The sequence below is a fragment of the Epargyreus clarus genome, unplaced genomic scaffold (assembly GCF_041222505.1).
Source record: "Epargyreus clarus isolate Ecla_fem2 unplaced genomic scaffold, WU_Ecla_fem_2.2 ptg000014l, whole genome shotgun sequence".
NCBI lineage: Eukaryota > Metazoa > Arthropoda > Insecta > Lepidoptera > Hesperiidae > Epargyreus > Epargyreus clarus.
The window spans coordinates 16,188,262-16,211,837 of NW_027332222.1; the positions used below are offsets into that span (position 1 = coordinate 16,188,262).

The 23,576-nt window shown below is 36.9% G+C and overlaps 2 protein-coding genes across 2 annotated transcripts; one reads left to right on the plus strand and one right to left on the minus strand.

Moving 5' to 3' along the window:
• Positions 1 to 4,417: 4,417 nt before the first annotated feature.
• On the minus strand, positions 4,418 to 11,758 carry LOC140747022 (nucleolar complex protein 4 homolog B). The gene is made up of 10 exons (XM_073079249.1): positions 11,617 to 11,758; positions 11,417 to 11,525; positions 9,707 to 9,909; positions 9,322 to 9,452; positions 9,002 to 9,144; positions 8,269 to 8,466; positions 7,682 to 7,853; positions 7,186 to 7,352; positions 6,472 to 6,662; positions 4,418 to 5,575 (listed from the first exon to the last, which is right to left on the minus strand). The coding sequence occupies exons 1-10, from the start codon at positions 11,737 to 11,739 to the stop codon at positions 5,456 to 5,458; spliced, it is 1,557 nt and encodes a 518-aa protein (XP_072935350.1). The 5' UTR covers positions 11,740 to 11,758; the 3' UTR covers positions 4,418 to 5,455.
• A 269-nt stretch (positions 11,759 to 12,027) lies between these two features.
• LOC140747025 (116 kDa U5 small nuclear ribonucleoprotein component) lies at positions 12,028 to 22,651 on the plus strand. The gene is made up of 16 exons (XM_073079252.1): positions 12,028 to 12,311; positions 12,608 to 12,837; positions 13,294 to 13,545; positions 14,089 to 14,346; positions 14,836 to 15,074; positions 15,749 to 15,882; positions 16,840 to 17,026; positions 17,473 to 17,613; positions 17,952 to 18,164; positions 18,741 to 18,876; positions 19,393 to 19,591; positions 20,179 to 20,321; positions 20,572 to 20,708; positions 21,071 to 21,191; positions 21,737 to 21,929; positions 22,475 to 22,651. The coding sequence occupies exons 1-16, from the start codon at positions 12,121 to 12,123 to the stop codon at positions 22,626 to 22,628; spliced, it is 2,928 nt and encodes a 975-aa protein (XP_072935353.1). The 5' UTR covers positions 12,028 to 12,120; the 3' UTR covers positions 22,629 to 22,651.
• The last annotated feature ends 925 nt before the right edge of the window (positions 22,652 to 23,576 follow it).

Here is a 23,576-nt window from a genome sequence, read left to right on the forward strand (position 1 = left end):
GGCAATGTTACTAATCCTCGAAATAGCACATTTTATTTCCTCTTTCATGCTATTTTCGTTTTTCTCTTTGACAAATTACGATGGGATCTTGCCGGTCATCTATGGGACATCTGATTTTAGATGTTTTATAATATTTTCTTTAACTTGAAACACTACACTAAAACATCAACTTTTAACTCTTAATAAATGTCACAATACAATAAACAATACAATTTCTCCCGACCATAATGATGATAAAATTCGGTTTATATTTTAGCATTACAAACATCCAAATGCTAAAACCTTGATACACACCGCACCCTCAACTGCGAGGCTTCAGAAACAATTAAAATTAACAAAAAAGTTAAATAAATATGGCCGTTTTACATAACACCTGATTGGCTTGATTTCAGGAAGAAAATATATTATCAACATAATTTTCTTAAATTACAACATTTCTTACAACGAGTACAAGTTAAGGGACAGTACCGAAACTGGAATGAAACAGAAATAAGGGTTAGTACACAAGGTTCGAAGAAAGGAAGACGTACACAAATTTAACTATACTATAATTTAGGTTATTCTCTCATGTGTAGCATTGAAACAAACACACCAAATCTATGTTCATTGTGAGTCAAGCGACCAGAGGCGATGCACATCGTTTGCAGTTCGAAGGTATGCCAATTGAACCAATTTAAATGCGGGACAGTGCAGCCCAGCTGTGTTCTATGTTAGGTTGCCAAACGTTACATTTGTATCATGTTAGATTTTCAAACATCTTCAAAAGCACAAATTATATTTTCGAATAAAGATCACATACTATACTATGTTGAAAATCACATAATTAAAAACTTTGAATTAATTTCATAACTGATGTTATCAAAATACAGCTGAATTCAAAAGGCACAAGGCTGGTAGGAACAGCATTAATTAATAAAATTGTACAGAAGTGTACAACTAAAATATAAATACACAGATGGTGTACAAATAATGATTCTTCATCAAATTACCATACAATTCGGTGTGCTTGCATAAATGCATTATATTTTTAAGCATTCATTTAATACTTATCAATCCATTTCACGAGAGCGTCGTCACAGCGCAGCGTGTGCGGCAGTCAACAGTGCGATATATTATAATTATAATAACAATAATGTCATATTTAGTACGGTCCGACACAATACAGAAGTAACGTCGATTATTTTATTATAATCATTTTTGATATATTTTTAAATTTCCTTTATAATTCATATACATGCATGTCCTTACATTTAAGATACGATCTGTTTTACAAATTTTGCAAATGTAATTTCTATGCTGTGCCGTACAGTACAGGTAGCGTCAATATGAAGTGCGGTCTGAAGTTGCGTTGATTAATGTCGTAATAATTATAAACAGCATCAAGCTGACATAAGGATTTGGTCTTCATCCCTGTATCAGCCGTACTCTCGCACTTAATGCAACTTCTAAGCGAACTACAAGTTCACGTCTACTCACAATAGAACACGATACGCCACGGCAAAACAATTGACGCTTTTTCGAAATTTCAACCAACAATTCCATCTTGTAAACCGTGTTTTGGTGAAAATTTTGATATCGCAACGGTAGAAAGCTTAACTGGTCGCCTGATTTCTTATCAAATGTTACATTCCAGTGAGTTGTCAAATATCAACTTTACGTCAACAATTGTTTACCGTGGTGTTGCGCGCTCGGGTAGTATTCACTTCGATATACATATAAATAATTATAATAATATTATTCTGTTGAACTATATTGAACGGATTCAACGACAAAAATATCACATACACGTATTTCATAATTTAAATTAACAATTATCTTAATTAATAAATTATTTGATTGTTATGTATCTCACTGCGATGACACTCGCGTAAATTACCTAAAATCACGATCACAGACTCGAAAATTTCTTCCGTTTTAAAAAAATAAAATTAAACAAATACAACACGCTACTTTCAGCTACTTTTAACATTAACATTAGAGTGCAAAAAGTATTCAATTCTTACTTATTACATACTTAATAAATAATTTTTGTTTGTCGATTAACACCGCAATATATACACTGGGTGGAGCTTAACGTACATATTAATATGTAACATGGGCGAAATGTAATAGTCGATGGTGGTAATAAATAAACGTGTAACCAGTGTCATCACGCGTTCAAGTAAAACTCAACTTTCATCACATTTTAACAATAAACTTTCACGATTTGAAATTTTTGTAGTAGAGAGTTTGTATCAAATATATTTGCTATGCCATTTGACATATTTGCTATGAAAATACTTAATATATTGTTAAATGTTACAGAAATAATATGTAACATTGTAACAAATAAAAAAAATATAACAACCTTCTTTCGTACGGGAGTTATATCTTTAGTCAAATTACATTTTGCCCACGTGTGATACAATAATAAAATATAATATGATCGGGCAGTATTCTGTCCGTCGCGTAATATATAATGCCCTATAAGCACGGTCCCGGCCAGGCGAGGACCGGCTGCGACCCTAAACATTGTAGGCAGTTGTATTAGTGCGTTACATTGCTGGACAACATGTATTATATTATTTGTATGTTACAGCATTACTACTCAGCTTGCCATCCTGCACTATTAATACATTTAAATAGTATAAGCTATTTCGCTTTAATTTCTAGATGAATCCATGTGAATTTTAAGCGATATCAATATGGCAAATAATAAAAAAAAATCTTAGAAGTTGATACGTAGTAAAGCCTATAACATAGTATAATCAAATATTTTGAACAAAGTAGAATAGAAATACACAGAAAGAGGCCTGAAAATAATAGTTCTAAGACTGATCATATAAATCTACTAAATCAAAATTTTGGATGGTGGCTGTAACAATTCTATGCTGCATATATGTGATAATGCTGTACCATAAAATAATACCATAATGTCGCCATTTTAAACTTACATTACGTTTAAAACAAGTACAGATTGGTAAAATATCTAGAATTTCATGATTGTAAAATTACAATTACCTTTCTATAACACACAATTACTAGTCGTTGAGTGTGTGCGTTTACTGACATATTTGTATACACCTGTTTCATCTGGCAATGATTGAGAGATATGGCGGACTTTACAAAATGCTTTTATTACTGTCATTTTCAACGTTTTAAAAATCTATGATCTATGAAACGAAAATATCGAATTGTTTGATACTACCATTCTTTTTGATTTTTATTTATTTTATAACTATTACTAATTTAAACTATTGTTCCTATCTGATTAAGAAGTTAACCGATATTTTAGATAACGATTTGATTTCGTAATATTCTATGTAGATAAAATCACATCTAGTTTCAGGAACGACTCTTGAGCTCTTAGTAATACTATTGGGATGTTTAAAGAGGTGCATATGTAAAGAACAAAGAACATACAACCCTCATGATGTGAAGTGACATCTGTATTCGACTCTTAATAAGGCAAGGATACTACTAGAGCTTTATCGTAAATGCATTTTTATTGTCCCTAAGGTATTAAAAAAACTTATATACCGGCACTTCTACCATTCTGTGGTTTCACAAAACCTTCACACGTAGTAAAACCAGCGCAATATAAGACGTAACCACAAAGCCAACCACTTCACTTAAAAACACTGTAATAAAAGTGCGTGCAACAATATTGGTCACGACACGTTATTTGTGCGTGTTGTAAGACTTCAGGGAAAGGCATCTTTTATTTCAGTCCTAAAATCATTGACTATTTTCATCTTTCCAAATATAAATAATAGGTATACATAACCTATTATTTATAATTGATTCACAAAATTATTAATTCAGTCTATATTTCTATATATATTTCTGCACAAAAGAAGGTCAGAGCTCAAGAGGCTGATTACTTACAGTGAAACTAAGCTAAGACCGTCGGTCATTGATATACCACTATTAAAAACGTAGATAAGTTATACACGTTCGAAAAGTGACACATGAAATACGGGTTAACTGTCCCATGCAAAATATTTTTGCGCATTCATTTAGACGTGCTATCCTACTTGCACCTTTACACCGTGGTAGTGGGCATTTCTCGCGATGAGTGCCGCCAAAAAGCGTCGATTGTTTTGTTAGTAACCTATCTATGTTTTTTACTAATAGTATATCAATGGCGACAATGGACTAAGTATAGAACATAACTTACGTGTCTTATTACTAAACGCGGGGGGTCAAGTATTTGGTCGTTTCGGTTTCAACATCACATGCCGTGTTTTAGTCTGTGACACGTTCCAAATTGCATGATCAAGGCGGATCGATCATACAATTTTGAGGGCATCTTAAAGCCTTACTGCTATTACACAATCTAATTGGGGAGGGTGGCTCATAACTAAATGCTGCATTCCCATTGACAAACTAACCAAATTTTAACTAACCACTTTCTGCTATTATATCAGTTGAATAGATCTGATTTCAAGATGGCTACTAATTTCATAGCATGGTAGTCTTGTACTAGTCAAATAAAGTGTTCAATTCTGAACCATGAACTTGCACATCAAAATGAAAAAATATAATTTTTGAAGTGTCAATTTGATTACTTTGTCTATCATGCTTGCACAGCAACAATCTGTAGCAACTGTATATATAATATCAGTCGCGTTAACATATAAGACCTCAAATTTAGTACGACGTGGTATCTAGTATATCACATTGCAGCAACCCTATCGGAAAAAAGGGAACCGCCCTCCCCATACTATTGAAAGTATTATAATGTGCTTACAAATATACATTTGCGCATCTTTTATCGGTCGTGTATCTTTTAACATGTTAAAATGACACTCATGGGTCCATAATAACATGATGCATCTACCGTAAGCCACTTAACATATTCAAAATATCTTCAAGCAGTTAAAAGGTTAAAATTTGCATTTTATTCCGACATCCCTGTAAGTGTAATATAATCGTGTTGTGATACCAATAGTAATATGCGTCGATTATATAAGTGCGCGTAAGCCTAACTAATATATTTTTCTAATTTAAAACCAAAAAATATAATACTTTTTCATTTCCAAACGAATTTTCTACATCATTTACTTACATTATGCTTTAACAATGATAGTTATAAATATAAATACTTTTCTAATAAAATCCCAGAAAGTATATGGCAAATGATGCGCTTAGTGCTACATAAAGTCAGAATTTTGCAATGAAGCATTTGGATATAGACGGATATCTCGCACGAGATGACAGGGATGTTTTCTGGACACTCCAATAGTGTTTACACAACTAGAGGAACGCGAGGTCATGTACAGTATTGTATAGATTCCGCCAAACTATATGGCCGCTCAGATACTTCCCTGCGCACTATTCATTAAGTGATCACAAAGGCGGTTTACTCACTAGTAACATTATTATGCATATTCATCAATCATTCGGAGGGTCATAGAGTTTGGCGTTTGTTACTGGGCGTTTCATCCGCGAGGTTCACCTGGCATGGCGGGCTTCAAGCGAGCAGCTCGAAGTACTCCAGCATGCGGTCGCCGTGCGGCGCGAACATGCCGTCCGGCCGGATGAAGCTCAGCTCTATGGTCTTGAACCGCTTCTTCAGTTCGATGTCGAACATCTGCCAAGGAATTATTTGTGGTTAGTAATGGTTGGTTTAGCAAACCTATTTCTGACTCTTTCTGATTTTTTAACCCACTGTAAATTATGTATTAGCCATATGGTAATAAACAAAGAACTGTAACAGTTTAAGATGTATTTTCCTATGTTTTATACTTTTAAATTGCGATGATAAGAAATATAATACAATTTTTTAAATGTGTTTCTCGATATAATCATTTTTCAGTGCAAACTATACAGGAGCGGAAATTATACTAACAGACGTTCACAGCGAGGTGGCGAAACAAGGGAACAATTATTAGGTATATTTTGGAATTACTTACGTTATCCAACCTAATAGGGCGTCTTCGGCACCATGGGTGATGGCAATATTAAGGGAAAGGGTCTAAATGTCAGTGAAAAAACGGTCCTACTATTTGAATACCTTAAGTGACGAAGAGATGGAAGAACAAATCTACCCTCCCTACTTATATACACCCATATACACACTTCGGACCCGTTATTCACTGACAAGTGTACAGCTAAAATAATCTTATGACACCAAACTCTTTGTCCACCGCCATCGGCACCAAGCCGATACGATAATTAATGACGGTGCTGAAGTAGCGTACATACATTTACTATAGCCGCTTGTCTACCGCACGTTCGTCACCCGAGCACCGTCATCTCGGCCGCCGATACTTCAAGTAGATCGGCGTGACCGCTAGATCGGCACCGAGTTTTTGTAGGAACTTGTCTATACACTGTCGTCACACGCCGATAACGATCGCACAAAATAAACTAAAGATAAAAATCGGTGCCACGACATATGTATATTCAAATCGGCCCGAAATAATCTCGATTTCGGTATCGGCTCGGTGACGGTGCGGTGGACAAAGGACCTCAAAGCTGACTCACCACAGCGTCCTCGGGCGGGGCGAGCGAGACGGGCGCGACGGAGCGGTCGGCGGCGGCGGCGAGGCGCTGCGCGGCGGCCACCACGCCGGGCGCCCAGTGCCGCCGCAGCGCGCCCACCTCCCACAGCGACGACTGCACCGCACGCGACCGGATCGCGCTCGTCTCGTCCTCCACGTACGGGTCGCTGCACACTAAGAGGAAACGTTTATGAATTAACTAGCAGTGCCCCGCGGTTTCACCCGCGTTAAAAAGAATTCTAATAATATAATAAACAAAAAAAGTTAGTTCTAACATATAAGTAGCCTAAGTTAATCCTTATTACATCAGCTACCTGCCTATAAAAGTCCCGTCAAAATCGCTCCAGCCATTTCAGAGATTAGCCAGAACAAACAGACAGACAGACAAAAATTTTTAAAAATCTCATTTTGGTGTATGTACCGTATGTATATTCATATGCATGTAGTAAAAAGCGGTTATTTCAATATTAAAAACAGACACTTAAATTTTATTTATATGTGTAGATGCTAAGTTTTCTTATTGCGTTTGAAATGCAATGCAAACTAGCGTCTTGTCCAGCTTATAGCAAGTGACCATTGAAATACACTTGTATTTAAGCTCAAAAAAAATGAATATTATTTGACGTTGGCTATAGATTTTGTCGTGCGGTACATAATGTTAGTGTACATGGCGGTCGTGCGTGCTGTGTGTACTCACTGAGCGCGGGCGTGTCCTCGGCGCAGAGCAGGCGCTTGAGCGCGGGGTGGCGCAGCAGCAGGTTGGCGGCCAGCGCCAGCAGCGCGGCGGCGTCGTGCGCGCTCGCCAGCAGCGCCAGCCGGCACGCGCGCTTCGCGAACGCCGCCACCACACCCTCCGGCAAATGCCTGATCACAAATACGTTATCACAAATACGCCAGTGTCATAATTCAAAGCGAAAATTACGACAATATCCATTGTATACATTTTGTAGATTATGTAAACAAAAACATTGACGAATATGCGCATTTTGTTGGTCGCAGGTGTTCTTGTAAGAATTATCACAAATAGTTTACTATCTCAGGCAAAACTCTGTTAAAATACAAAAATTGACACTTTAGGTAGCGCAATGACTAAAATGTCTGATAATAATGATGTTTTTTTTTTCTGGATACCCTAAACGTAAAGCTATGAGTGTATAAGCTGTTTAAGCCTAAAAATACAATAATAAACATACGTGGAGCTAAGAAACACATCGGCCAGATGCAGCAGGCGGCTCTTATAGCGCGTGGCGAACATCTCCGGCTCGAACATGGCGTACAGGCGGTCGTAGATGTCCTGGTAGTCGACGTTGTGTCGCCGCACTAGCTCTAGCACGCCTTGTAATGCTAGGATGCTTATTTGTCCACCTACAGAATAAAGGCCAGTGTAAAATACATATTAAATAGCTTATTCATCATGCTCTCACATTTTAATTTACCTGCTATGTTAAATACAGTATTCATATAATTATGTATTGTTTCATCTGACCGACTCTTAAATTTATCCGTACCAATCCACTTTACCCATAAACTCTGTGGTATGAAAAGGTAGGGCAGGGTTAAATCAAATTCCTTTTTGTTTTACATATGGTTAGAAATTATAAAGTGAATATAATATATGCAATAATTTGCTTCATTTATTTAATTAAATGTTTGATAAACAGTGACAAGAATACTACATGCAAAAAAGCATAATTTCGATGCTATTCGTTTTTTGTAGTTTCGTTCTAATAATTAGGTGGGCAGGTGGCTTAGTGTACGGTATCTAGTCAAGGTAACTCACCAGCGTCGAGGCTGTCGCACAGCATGTCGGTGGCGAGGTGCGGCTTGGTGAGCAGCGGCATGAGGCGCTCGACGAGCAGCAGCAGCGCGCGGCGGTGCGTGCGCGGCTCGGCGCACAGCGGCCACTGGCACGCGAACCCCCAGCACCGGTTGGCGGAGCGACGGCACACCACCGGGTTGTACGGGAACTTGCTTTTGCCTGCGACATAGTTTTCAATTAGGTAATAATAAGTGGGGATGAGGGATTTTTTGCCTGCACTAATTCATTTTCTGTAATAAAAGTAGCCTAAATTACACCACTAGCGTCTACCTTTACAGGATCTTAATATCATCCTCCACTTACGTCACTCACACAAACAGTTAAGTGCTGAAACTATGGTAGTTATTTTATTATGAAGGCTCTACCTTAGCAATGGAGTTTGAAAAGCTGATGGAATAATCTATTTCTTTTTCATGAACATCTTATTTCCTGTTAAGTCATGATTTATTTTATTAACTTGTTTATGCTGTTTCTTAGCACCATGCATAAGTACAATAGAGTATTAAATAAATGTAAACACAATATCCTATTAAATCTAAAAGCATGCAAGCAGCTTTCATTCTTGTAAATGTTATTCATGGATATTAATGCTAAATAATTTTTACATTGATAATTTTATACAGAAATAATTGGCTCAAAAGCCTTAGTTAGCCTTAAAATTCATGCATAAAATCTATAATTGAAAAATACATGCCTTCAGCAGCACAGAGAAGTTTCAGCTCTCCTTCCTCAACAGCTCGGGTTTTAACTTTGGTCTTAGACTCAACAGGGATTTCTGCTACCAACAACTTGTCTAGCAACTCCAGGTAGTTCTGCATGTAAAATTGAGATGGGGACCTAGAAATATATTTTAAGACTTAATAGACATCCACTTAATACATTATAGGCTTATAATTGAATATTGTTCGGTGGGTTTACCTTTCCTACAAATGTCACTTTATATTTGTATAGCACATATATTTTTATGAAGATAAACTATTTTTTACAAAACATCTGTATTTTCAAACATCTTACTTTTTATATGCGATGGTAGATAGTACTTTAAGGCCATACTGCTGCACATCTTTGTATTCTGTGAATTCTTGGAACCGTGCAATGGAAGTTGACATTGAAATCTCAGAATCCAGTAGACCAATGAATATATTCTGAAAGAAAACATTTATATACATTTCGTGTTCATGTATGAAATTCACTGTATTCAATAAAATCATTGATCTGACTTATAAGTGACATGTAACATGTGAAAGGACATTTTAATGTTTATAGATACCCAAATACTTCATACTGAAAGGGATCAAGTGCATTGTTTAAGCATTTCATCCTTTATAACCATGTGAAAGATTAACTATTATCATACTGGACTTGTAAAGATTTTGCATAATCATTTCAAAACAAGTACCTTCAATCGCACCGAAGGGAAGAAGTAGCCGTTGGTGGTTTCCAGAGGGTATCGACCCTCAGCCTGCATCAGCTTGCAAGTGGTGACCAGCGCCTGAAGTCGGGATTGGTTGCGGCCGCGCTTGAAGCACTCCAGCGCGCGTAGCAGAGCTGTTTCGTAGCATTCCCGGAGCCACCTTGCGTACTCCGCTTCTGGACTCGTATCTAGAGAACAATTAACATTAAATATTATATTTTGTAAATTCATATGTTTGCTTGTGAAAAATGCAGTGTTTTAAACGATTTATGCACATAATGTGGACTTTTCTTTTTTGGAATTATTTTCATAGACATTTACTTAGCGCAGCAGAGTGTATTGTATATAATTAATTATGAAAGTCAATTAGAATAGCAAAGAGCATACAATTAAAAACAATGTTACTATTACTTTCTCATAATATACCTATTAAGATTATGATACGCTTATTAGTAATGTAATTAATGAATAACTATGTACTTCTTTTATTTTATGAAATTATATTCTATCCTACACTTTATTTACCAAGTAAAATTTAAATATAATAAGATATTTATGTAAATAACATTTTCAAAATATATGTCATACACCAACAATATAATTGTATATTTTTTTGGTAATTTTACAAAGACTATATGAACATAAGTGGGATTAAAACAATTATTTTTAAATGTATATGAACAGCACATGTAATCACACTGTGTACAATCCATTCCATAATAATCTTATTGGGAAGTGTAGCCAGATATAACTTTGAAGATAAGGAAACCTATTCTTCAACACTGAGTAAACATCTTTTGTTACAAAATGAATCATCATTTTTATAAAAGTAAATGTTAGAGCCCGAGCCATAGTTTGTCCCCGTGCCTTCATCCACATTATTTAATGAAAATCGTTGAAAAAATAATTCTTGTTAAAATGCATCAACCTCCACATTTCAAATAAAAAGGAAAGAGTTATTTCACCATTATTATTGTTATGGTGTAAAAAAAAAATTTAACATTATGAAATTTGCTTAAGTACTTTTGCAACCTAGGCAGTATTCCTAGATTACCTCTTGTCTTATCTAGTAGACAGCAGTTGTGTACAAACACTTAAAACAACAATATCAACTCTAAATCACTTCAACTGCAGCATACATGCAGTTATAAATATACACTACATAAATATAGACAAAATATGCAGATGTTTAAATTATAAATAATTACTTTTTTATATATTTATTGAATCATAATATACTATATTCTTAATTCAAAGTTACATATGAACAATCTAAACCGAAAAGTTTAGTATTTTTCAAATGTACTGCACATTTCAAAGTATTGTTATGCATGTACTGAGTTGTTAGCTTTGTAATAAATAGGTAAACTACCAACAAACAGAGCTTCAGAGGGTTATGTAAAATTTGTTTATATAAATGTACTCTATAACCAGACCCATTACACAAGGCGCCCGCAGGCCCACTGTCGACTCAGCTTTTATATAAGCACAATAACGTCACATGTTGCTAAATGTGACAAACTTCCAAAACATTTTTAATACCACCCTTACCCATATATCGTAAAACACCATATTTAGTATAGTACTGAGTATTTACCGTATTTGCTGCGCAGACAGCAGTCTTGAATCGCTTTTATCAAATATCGCACAAAATCAATATAATATTTCTCATCGGAACATGTACCGCATACTTACCTAAAGGCTTTAAGGGTATTATTTCCTGGATCATGTCGCCCCTTTTCAATAATTCCGTAAATATAACTTCAATTGTAAGCAATAAGGGTGTGTAATTATCGGTTTCGGCCTGAAATACAACGAAAAAGTTATGTTATAGAAAACGTAACCTAAGACGCAATTACAGTGAGATTACAATGCACGACAAAATAGTAACTTACTTCAAACATTTGTAAGATATCAGCCAGGTTATTAGCATGTTTTCTGGAGTTTAAAAACTCGTTTGCCTTACTGCGAAGCTGTGCCGAAATCATTTTTGATAAATTTTGTTGCACGGCAGCCATTTCTGTATTCAAAAGAGTGAGGCACAGACAATCCATGAAATCATCAAAACGTAAATATCAACTGAGATTTATTGTCTATAACTATCATAATATGTTACGTATCAAATAATAGTCTGTTTTATTTAACTTGAATACCTATTTCTACGGAAATATATTAATAATAAATAATGATGATAATTAATATAAAATAAAACGAACTCACACTTAACAACGCATTAATATTTCGTGAACGCATCCGTAATTTCATAATTGATTTTTTAGGTTATAATAGTTATCTATTGTCAAATGTCAACATTTCATGTCAAATAACAAATGTAAAGCCGCGCTTGTTTTGCTCGAGTTTTCGAACTTTTTCAGCTGGTTTAGTATTTAATATTGGAAATGGACGGGGACCTTTACGATGAGTTTGGTAACTATATCGGGCCGGATCTGGAGTCTGACTCCGAGGACGAGCAGAGCGTATACGGGCAGGACAACCGGGACGCCGACGAGGATGCAATGGAGGAGGACGAGGATGCTGACGCGGAGCCCGAGGCTGCGCCCATGTCTGTAGTGCTACATGAAGACAAAAGGTATACCTTAAGTCTTGTGAATCTTAACGTATTATATACTTACTTATTTGATTCAAGTAAAAGGTTAAATTAATTTACTATGTTTCCACTACTCATCTATGGTTTCCACTAGTATTCTTTAAATCAGTTTTATTTATAACAATGAGCAGATATCTATTGTATTGAAAATTTCCTAAGTTTTGTAAATTTTCCTGTTTATCCTTGTGCAAGATTTTATTTCTTTCCCTTTCTTAACCATATATTATTTTAATTTTTATATGCTTGACTTCACTAAAATCTCTTGGTTACTTGGTTAGATACTATCCACAAGCAGTCGAAGTTTATGGGCCCGATGTTGAAACTGTGGTTCAAGAGGAAGACACACAGGCCCTGGACAAGCCTCTCGTGGAGCCAGTGAAGACCAAGAAGTTTCAGGTTCAAGAGCAGCAGCTGCCGGAGACGGTGTACGATATGGAGTACCTGGCCGACATGTTGGACAATACCAATCTGATGAGGAATATAACACTCATGGGTCATTTGCATAATGGTATGCTTGATATGTATTTAAAATGAGTATTACAAAATAGATGATTTATGCAATAGGTTTGGTTGTAGAAATGTATTTAAAGAATGTTATAGCCACTGGGACCCATGTTTCTATTGATTTAAATGTGTTAATATCATGTTCTATGGTATCTTCTTAGTGACAGTGGTCAGTGCACAAAAATTGTTATAAAGAAATCAATAAAAACAAGTGAAATATACAAATAAACCAACATAAAAAATACAAATAAATATACAAACTCATGAATTATGAAATGTACAAATAAACCCATTAAGAGAGACAATATTATAAAGAAATGATATAGTAAAGAACTGTACATAGTGAATAATGTAGATAAGCTTATAGCAGAGAATAGACTTAAAAAGTCCTATAAACTCTATGGAAAGTTTAATAGATGACACAAGAATATAAATTTTAGTATCTTGTAAATGCTTTTAGGTAAAACATCATTTGTGGACTGCCTTATCAGACAGACGCACCCTGGGACAATAAACCACGACACAACCATCCCCATGAGGTACACGGACACACTGTTTGTGGAGCAGGAGCGCGGGGTGTCCATCAAGTCCATGCCCGTCACACTGCTCCTCAAGAACATCAAGGGGAAGTCACACCTGTTCAATATCATGGACACTCCCGGTCATGTTAACTTTAGTGATGAAGTCACCGCTGCTTTGAGGATATCTGATGGTTAGTGTCTAGTTGTTAAGTTTCTAAACTCATATAAATTATACAAATCTATAAAATTTCTCAACCAGTAATAGTTTTTGAAAATTATTTCTTAGTAAATATAGTATGTTTCAATTATATAATTAATTTTATTGTATAGTCCGTGCGAAACTGCTAGTCAGCTTTGTATATAGAAATGAGTTGCATGGCCATAGCAAATTGTAGGACTTCATCTGCTTGCAACAACTTCAGAGTGGATTAGCAGTTTGGCACAGACTATACCATAATAAGTTTGTGGATCACACACAAATAACCGGATTGAGCTAGAATGCAACTGACAATATCAATACCTTGAGTCTCAGAGCTTAAATGTTAAACATATTCTTAACTGTTTCGCAATTTGATGGTATTTTACGCCATTTAGGTCCTTTACGCCATGTAAGTTTCAAATATAGTATAATTATGTTAATTCTTTCTGTAGCAGCTCCTCAAAAATATTTGTTCTGGAATTTTTAACTACTTACTTAACAAACTTTTTCTTTAAGCAATGTTATTGTTTCTCAGGTGCTGTGTTATTTGTCGACGCCGCAGAGGGAATAATGTTGAACACGGAACGTCTTCTCCGACATGCGGTACAGGAGCGAGTGCCGCTCACTGTGTGCATAAACAAAATTGACCGACTTATCTTAGAACTGAAGTTACCGCCCGCGGACGCATATTACAAGCTCCGGCATATAATAGATGAGCTGAACTCTATGGTGGAAACAAACCAGCCTCAGGATAATCCTGAAGAACCTGCTACAGTGTTTTCGCCATTATTAGGTAAGTTGAAAAATTATAAGCCTATCTATGTAAAACGTAATAGCTAAATATGTTTATGAAGTATTTTTCTTTGTCATGTGCATGATATTTACATCATTGTAACTGCTCCTGTTGTTTGTTTTTTGAGTCATTATAATATGACTTGTCTAGTACTATGTATGGTAGTATGGTATCTGTTATGAAATATTATGTAAAATATTTTTATATTCTTTCTTAATTTTTCAGTTGATTACATTTTGTACACTTTTTGTTCTAATTTATTGTCATTTGCTTTTCTAACAAATACTGATATTGTAGCTATTGAATTTTAAATTATTTTTTTATAAACACTAAAACTACACTTATTGTAAGAATACACCAAGGTAGCCTATCCGCTCCCCGTTACTACTACTACTACAGACACTCATTGTAAGAATACGCCAAGGTAGCCCACCAGTTTCTAACCTATTCCTACTACATACATAATTACTTTACCACCACCACTACCAGGCAACGTATGCTTCGCGTCGTCGCTATACGACGTGTGCTTCACACTGGAGTCGTTCGCGGCGATGTACGCGAGCGGGCGCTCGCACGAGCTGCGGCCGTCAGACATGGCGGGGTGGCTGTGGGGCGACGTCTACTTCAACGCCAAGACGAGGCGGTTCACGAGGAAACCGCCGCACCAGTCGGCGCAGCGAAGCTTCGTGGAGTTTATTCTGGAGCCGCTGTATAAGATATTCGCGCAAGTATGTATACTTTTTTGGGTACAAAAGGTAAAAACGGAACCCTATTATTAAGACTCCATTGTCTGTCCGTCTGTCACAAGGCTCTATCTCATGAACCTAAATAGACACTGGAAATTTTTGCAGAGTATATATAAACGTGGCCGCTATAACAACAAATATTAAAAAAAACTTGAAAATAAATGGGGGTCGCCATACAAGAAACTGCTATTTCTCGATGTTTTTCGCATTATCTATTTCACCGAAAAAGGTAGACAGTTCAAATTATCACAATGTATCTACTTCAGTGGCTGCTATAATAACAAATTGCTGCTATAATAAAAAAATATTTGAATCTGCAGTTCATCTTATGGTAATTGATCCTGCCAATCTGCGGGCATCTGTGATTAAATATATTTGAAGGTTATCTGAGGTCTGCCTCAGACTAGGTACTAAGTTGGAATGTTTTAAGTTGGTATATAAGGGTAACCGCCCTATCAGACTCTTCAAATAAGAATACAGTAATGGGTTACTCTGCAATTATATGGGCAGAAGTTGATGTGACTAAGATACTTTTGCAGTTGAAAAACAAAAGATTTTCTCTTTTATTTTAGATTTGTATTTGTATGAACGACAAAGTTTCCTTTTTGAGTCTACTGCAACTATTACCATATATTTTACATCATGTATTGTTCTAGGTGGTAGGCGACGTGGACGATACGCTGCCGGCGATGCTGTCGGAGCTGGGCATCAAGCTCACCAAGCAGGAGGCGAAGCTCAACGTGCGGCCGCTACTCCGGCTCGTGTGTAGCCGCTTCTTTGGAGACTTCTGGTATGTAGCGACAGTAGTGGAATGACCATGATGACAGATTTTAAGCAAAAAGTGTTTGTACTATTTTATTAGTCAAAGGATATTAAGGATAGAGTAATCTAAAAAACGTTACTTTGTTGTTGTTTTTACGTATTAAGATCTTTGTAGTTTGCACCATTACACTTATGTGCTATTTTTAAGTAATTTCTCTTTTCGTGAGTCTTTAAAATGCAATGTTTCGAAAATTGTATTTATTATACGTTTGTGCTATTAACCACGACTCAAAAAGTTTCACGGTATAACAAAAATAGTAAAAGTTTGAAAAATCCAAAAGTGCACAACTCATAATGCTCATTTAATTATGAAATATAAAAAAAAAAAAACTTAAGTCGTTCAAAATTAATTGCCTAAAAAACAGCTGTAGTAGGAAGAAGGTACTGCACAAGCGCCCCTGGTGGAATAAATGTACATAATAACTATAGATATACAGTCTTGTAGTTTTCGTTTTTTATTAATTGCAATTAAACGACACTGAATTAATTAATCATTCGCATTCAGTGACCTACAATCGTCGATTAGAATTTTAAAAAAAAAATTTTTAACTCAAATGATGGATTTTTTCACAAGTTACAGTGTTTTCAGGTTTCACACATGACGGACAGGATTTTTTTTTGACCTATTTTGGTGTTTTGTTCCAATTCTATTGCAGTAAATCAATTTTTAAAAAGTATGGAATTAATCTCCATTAAATTATCTCGACAATAGAATGCAAAATATCTTGATTCCGTGAACTATCAAGGCTATAATAATAAAAATAGCCGCCAAAATGAAGCGAAAAAAATTTTTCGATCGTAAAGCACTCTCTGATGCTTCGCATCATGAGTCGTGCAATTAGAAATACTATTACATTTAATTAAAACACTAAAAGCCAAGTGGTTCAATAAGTATTATTATAATATAATCTGTTATATTCCCCAGTGGGTTCGTGGACATGATAGCGCGCCACATCCCCTCGCCAGCAGCGGCGGCACCACATAAAGTGGCGCACGCGTACCGCGGCACTGCAGGTGCTCTGCGCAACGACATGCTCGCCTGCGACCAGGGCGGCAGGCTGGTGGCGCACACCACCAAGATGTACCCCACCGATGACTGCACGTTCTTCCTTGTGAGTGATGTTACCCAACTTTATTGTCATCATCACTGCCTACCCAAAGTCTGCACTTTTTTGTAAGTGATAACAACCAAAGTGTAAATAATTTCACAATTATTATAACCTTGAAGTGCCTTACTGTTGAATCAAATTTGCCAATATTCTGTACCACAATATTCAGTCCTCTATTACTGTATATCCAAAGCAGCCACTACCACTTCACCTTCAGTTTAGCAAGCCAGAAGCCATCCTCCACAACGTCTGTAGATTAGTGCCCTCTTTTTAAGGACTCATCGGCATGCATGCTTTCAAAAAGGCAAAGGCAAAAAACGAGAAATGGGTGTGTATTCCACTAATTCAGATTTTTTTTCTGTAAACCATGTAACTTTTATACTTTTCCGAGGCGTTCCAGCTTAGTCCTCAGGGGCTTTTTTCAATTTCAATACATTATCTGTGTGCAGGTGCTGGCGCGCATAATGTCGGGCACGCTGTACGCGGGGCAGGCGGTGCGCGTGCTGGGCGAGAACTACAGCACGCAGGACGAGGAGGACTCGCGCGTCATGAACGTCGGCCGCCTCTGGATATACGAGGCCAGATACAAGGTAACCCTTAACAACGTCTTATATAAAATGACTTATTTTCTCTAGAACATAAGCTTTTAAACATTGTTTTAAATATTTTCTGCCTTTTTTGGCGTGCTAACAAAAAAAAAAAAGATTATTATGATTAACATATGGTCCATATGGACAGCTTGCTATAAAAATTAGTGAAAAAAAATTAAAAAGGCATTCAAATGACCAAACATGATTATATAATCCCATATTGGATAAGTGTCTTCTACACGCCCACAAATAACTGCAACTGCAAAAAATTCGTACAACGCCAATACGAATGCTGTTACTTTATTGAAAAACTCATGGTTATATAATTACTTCGACAGATAGAACTAAACCGTGTGCCGGCGGGTTGCTGGGCGCTTATCGAAGGAATCGATCAGCCGATAGTAAAGACCTGTACAGTGGTGTCAGCTGATGAAGACGAGGAACTGTTCACGTTCAAGCCGTTGCGCTTTAACACACAGGCGGTGGTGAAGATCGCAGTGGAACCGGTTAACCCATCTGAGCTGCCTAAGATGTTGGATGGGCTGAGGAAGGTGAGCCAGGAAATTATATTAGATTTGAAGGTGGTAAAACTTGTGGTTCCAGTATAAAGACATCATCATTAAACCTTTTTTGACAGATTCTGTGTCAAATGTCATGGATCATGGCTCATGGTTAGTTTAGCTCATGGTTATGAAGATTCGTTGAATCCTAGCTTAGTACTTAGAAAGGACAATGCATTAATACCTAATTGCATTATTGTTTAATTATTGCGTACTTTTATTAATTATTGTCTTTATCTGTACAGTTATTTGTATATAACTGATTCATGATGATGTCTCCATAGCAACACTAGGATTTTGTGCCATAAGTACCATGAGACTATCCAAAGCGCCTAAATAAATGTTCATGCTCTAACCTGGAACTCTCTGAGTGTCAGGCCGGCATCAGACTGGTGTGGTGGCCACGTGGGTATAGTCCGCGCCAAACTACAAGTCCGCTCTGAAGTTGTTGCGAGCAGGTGTAGTCATACAATTTACTATGGCGACGCGATTCATTTCTATATTCAGAGCGGACTAGCACTTTTACGCGGACATAATATAACTTAAGAACGTGGTGTGTGTGTGCAGGTGAACAAGTCGTACCCGGTGCTGTCGACGCGCGTGGAGGAGAGCGGCGAGCACGTGATCCTCGGCGCCGGCGAGCTGCACCTCGACTGCGTCATGCACGACCTGCGCGACATGTACTCGGAGATCGACATTAAGGGTATGTGACATGTCGAATAGCGGCTTTGTACGGATTCATGAACGTTTGGCGGACGACCACCAACCGTACTAAAGCTTTGACCGACCGACAGTGCGGGCAGTCTGTCTGCCTTGAGATTCGTAATCACCTTGTCATTGTTAATTTCTATCAAATATTAGCAGTGTATCGCTTCTGTGGGCTAGTAAGCAAAATACATGTATGAGATATTTTAACATAGTTAGAAACGGTGATGGATTTTATACTCCTGATTGGTAACAAATATTGAACAATAGTTCATATTCGTTTGTTTTTCTATTAAATAATGTGTCCATCATTGAGGGCAAAATACATAAATTAATATAACATATTTTCAAGCCTATATTGCTACTCCCAGTTAGTTTTGCAAGTCTATCGCAAAAATATTAAGTACACAGTTATTTTCTTTGGATAAATAATTAAGTAAAACTTTCTTTCGGACGTAGTTGAAATTTCATTAAAAAAAATGTAGCTATGTTATTATATTGTAACGTTCCCCAGTGGCGGACCCGGTGGTGTCGTTCTGCGAGACGGTGGTTGAAACGTCCTCGCTGAAGTGCTTCGCGGAGACGCCGAACAAGCGCAACAAGCTGACGATGATCGCGGAGCCGCTGGAGCGCGGGCTCGCCGAGGACATCGAGGCGGGCGCCGTCTGCGTCACCTGGGACCGGCGGCGCCTCGGCGAGTTCTTTCAGACCAAGTGAGATTGATCATTTATTATTAGCTGTAAACTTGTAAGGGAAGGATCAAAATCAAACCATCTCGAATGCTCAATCGATACTGTTTTACTAATATTTTGGAGATGAAATTTATAGGTATGTTACATTAGGTTTAAATATTAGATATACACTACAAAATAACTCAAGAGGATATATATACTACCGTAATAATAAATTAAATGGATGATAGTTCAAAATAAGACTTAACTTTACGAAGCGTGTTTCAGGCACCTCTACGCACTGATAACACCCCTCAATTCTCGTAGGATATAGGACTTATTCCAGAATCATGCAATACAATTAATTCCCAAAAAGCGAAAAAAGGGAGTTGTATGAAATAATTCTAACAGCAGAAATAACTAAAACTGCAGAATTGATAACCACCTCCTTTTTGAAGTCGGTTAATGATAATTGAAATAAGTTTGAGAACCTCTAGGCCAATTGAGAATAAGCACCTAATTGTTACTTGTTTATTTGTTTTTTGTTGTTACTTTGGATGGACATCTGAACGTAAACGTGATAATTATTTTGTGGTAGGTCAATAAGATTCTTAACTTTTTCTTTTCAGATACGATTGGGACTTGCTAGCCGCTCGATCTATTTGGGCGTTTGGTCCCGATGCCACGGGGCCCAATATCCTCGTGGACGACACGCTGCCGTCGGAAGTCGACAAGCACTTACTTGCGTCCGTGAAAGACAGTATTGTACAAGGTTGGGAAATAATTTATAATTAATTAATGGTGAACAACATAGGATTTATTAGAGTAGTTCTTAATGAATGTATAAACATTAGTAACACCAGTTTCAGTAATATAATTTATAGTCCCGGAATTGCAATTTTTACAGTATTACACAGAATATAAAAGAAATGCATATTCTATTATTCAATGATCGGCCATATTAAATCTACCATAATTTTTACGTACAATCTAATTAATTATATCTGTACCAATGTAAACAGGTTTTCAGTGGGGCACACGAGAGGGTCCGCTGTGTGAGGAGCCAATCAGAAACGTAAAATTCAAGATTTTGGACGCAGTAATAGCCCAGGAGCCGCTACACAGGGGCGGCGGACAGATCATTCCTACTGCGAGAAGGGTTCGTGAAAATTATTACACAAACAGTTAAATTTAATTGTAGGTTCAAAGTGTATGCGTCATAAAATTGGTTATGTGACTTGTGGAAACGCATGGAACAGGATTTCGAACTATCTGTCTTTCGAGGGTATATCCTTTTTTTATTTCTAATTTAGTGCATTCAAATATTGCTAATTTTTCGTATATTTTCTTTGATATCTTAATCATTTTAATTGTACATAATATGATCCACGTAAATCATTCTTTTTTCTTATATTTTTAGTCTCCTCTGCTGATAATACCGCCACGAAAGACCATCGTTATTCATATGATACAAATATGTTACTAGTTACCCGGGTATTCAATGTGTTTGGTTGCGTCCAGGTGGCGTACTCTGCGTTCCTGATGGCGACGCCGCGGCTGATGGAGCCGTACCTGTTCGTGGAGGTGCAGGCGCCGGCCGACTGCGTGTCCGCCGTCTACACCGTGCTCGCCAAACGCAGAGGTAAAAATAAAATATAAGTATAACTAAAAAATTGTGTATTTTTAAGGTGGTATGGTCTGCGCCAAACTCCGCTCTCAAGTTGTTGCGCGTAGGTTTAGTTAGCATATACTCCGTAACGTAAGGGCATATTAACGCAGCTATGTGTCCGTAGGCGAGAGCGGGCAGCGGACGGGTGCCGGGGGGACCAGCGCTGTCTTCGTCCCCCTGATATCTATAATCCCAATCATTTCTTTCCTTCTTAATCCCATGTTTTCTTTCCTTCTTAATGTAGTTGTAAATGTCTGTTTAATGTAATCTAATTTAAAAACCAATGTATGATTTAATTTTGTAAACTATTTCATATAATGTAAAAAAAATGTAAACTGAAAATAATAATTTGATATGTTTTTGAAAACAATATAATACTGGAAAAGGGAAAACTTTCAGACGGATAAGATTTTCGTTTAAAACTTAAAGGGCCTACTTAGCCTACATAACCTTAAGTCAAATATAATATGCTGTTATCTGATATATGTTTGACTTTGTTTATGTTTCGTTCTGTGCAGGACACGTGACGCAGGACGCGCCCGTGGCGGGCTCGCCGCTGTACACGATCAAGGCGTTCGTGCCGGCGATCGACTCGTTCGGCTTCGAGACGGACCTCCGCACGCACACGCAGGGCCAGGCCTTCTGCCTGCAGGTGTTCCACCACTGGCAGATCGTGCCCGGCGACCCGCTCGACAAGAGCATCGTTATACGGTCAGTTGGCATTATGCAATTAGCTACAGTATTGTAGACGGCGGCGTTTTAATTTGCCTATCTTTATAATATAAGGTTATTCATAAGGATCAAATTGTCATAAACTTCTAAAGTAATGACAAATGATAAAGGGGTAAATTACTTCTCTTACATTGTAATTTTTCTTATCAAGTCTTGGATGACTAACAGAACTAATGACAGTATTAAAGAATCGAAGAAGAACTGATTTTAATAAACAAAATATAATGAACGGATTCTAAACATTGGCACAATTTTACTATAACTTTTAGATTAGCATTAAGATTAATAATTAATCCTCTTAGGAAACATAATTATATTTTTAATGAATTAAAAAGTTTGTCTAAAATGCTAATCGGAGCGAATGACTTCAAATTACGTAGAAAAATGCATTTGGCTTTTAAAACTTAATTTATATTATAGGAGATTTTAAAAATATCTCATCCTGGCCATTCTTTGATATTTTTCAAAGCAGTACTCTAAGTCCTTGGAATAATTATTATTTATTAACTGATCGTTTCCCACAGGCCTCTGGAACCGCAACCGGCGACGCACCTGGCGCGAGAGTTCATGATCAAGACGCGGCGGCGCAAGGGGCTGAGTGAGGACGTGTCTATCAATAAGTTCTTCGACGATCCTATGTTGTTGGAGCTGGCGAGGCAAGATGTGCAACTCAATTGATTAAACTTTGTATTGATATTGAATGCTGTGTTTATTTTCTCACTTTATATCCTTAGATGAATTATAAGTTTAAAAGCGAGGGAGAGAAAGAGAACTTGTCGGGTTTATGTTACGGAATATGACTTTTGTGTAAAGTTTGCTGAATACAAAATTATATTTAAATTAACGTTAAAATCATGCTAAATTCATTGAATCAAACGATAAATCTTAAATCCAGTTAAATTTCAATACATATTAAAAAATACCAAGCTTCGAGAAATACATACATTCTTTTTCCATGGAGTTTATTTAAAAGTCTTTCGAATTAAAAAAAACTCCAAATCGTCCATTTTATTAAAGTAGAAAACAATAAACTCATATTTGAGCAAACGTTTATGTAGAAAATCGATAACTATAGAAATCGATTATTTTTGACATCCGTAGTGGCAGCACTGCCTGACAATTTACCCCCCGCTAAACAGCGGGGTTGGTATAATTTTAATGTTGTCTCATTATATTATAATATTATTTAATAATATTATATTATTATGAAAGAATATTAAAAATCCGGGGGGTATTCACTCCCTTGAGAATTTGCCCGGGCAAAGAGGGTACCCTCGAGACCCGAATAATCCCTACCCACCCCCCATATTGCAAACGCAGACGCGGCATATGAGAGACCGGGGGGTACGAAGTCCCATCTTGCATGCCTGACAAATGACAATGACAGCGACAGTTGGGACTTGCGACAGTTGACATAATGATGTGCCGAGTCGGCCATTTTTGGTATTCGAGTACTTTAGTATTCATATAAAAAAGAATGGAGTCAGTAATCGAGTCCAGAGTATTCACAATGTACTCGAGTTAGCATGAAGTACTCGAGTACTTTGTAACACACAGAACCACGAAAGACCAAAAAAAAGGCACTCACTAAACAAAATTAAACAAGATGTTACTTGCACAATTCCT

Bases quoted from the DNA above. Each gene is read 5' to 3' on its own strand.
- LOC140747025 (XM_073079252.1), top strand. From the start codon at position 12,121: ATGGACGGGGACCTTTACGATGAGTTTGGTAACTATATCGGGCCGGAT. The intron at 15,075-15,748 runs GTATGTATACTT...GTATTGTTCTAG, and splicing joins TGTATAAGATATTCGCGCAA to GTGGTAGGCGACGTGGACGA. The intron at 17,614-17,951 runs GTAACCCTTAAC...TTACTTCGACAG, and splicing joins TATACGAGGCCAGATACAAG to ATAGAACTAAACCGTGTGCC.
- LOC140747022 (XM_073079249.1), bottom strand. From the start codon at position 11,739: ATGGCTGCCGTGCAACAAAATTTATCAAAAATGATTTCGGCACAGCTT. The intron at 8,467-9,001 runs GCATGTATTTTT...ACTATGTCGCAG, and splicing joins ACTTCTCTGTGCTGCTGAAG to GCAAAAGCAAGTTCCCGTAC. The intron at 5,576-6,471 runs GTGAGTCAGCTT...ATTCCTTGGCAG, and splicing joins CCCCGCCCGAGGACGCTGTG to ATGTTCGACATCGAACTGAA.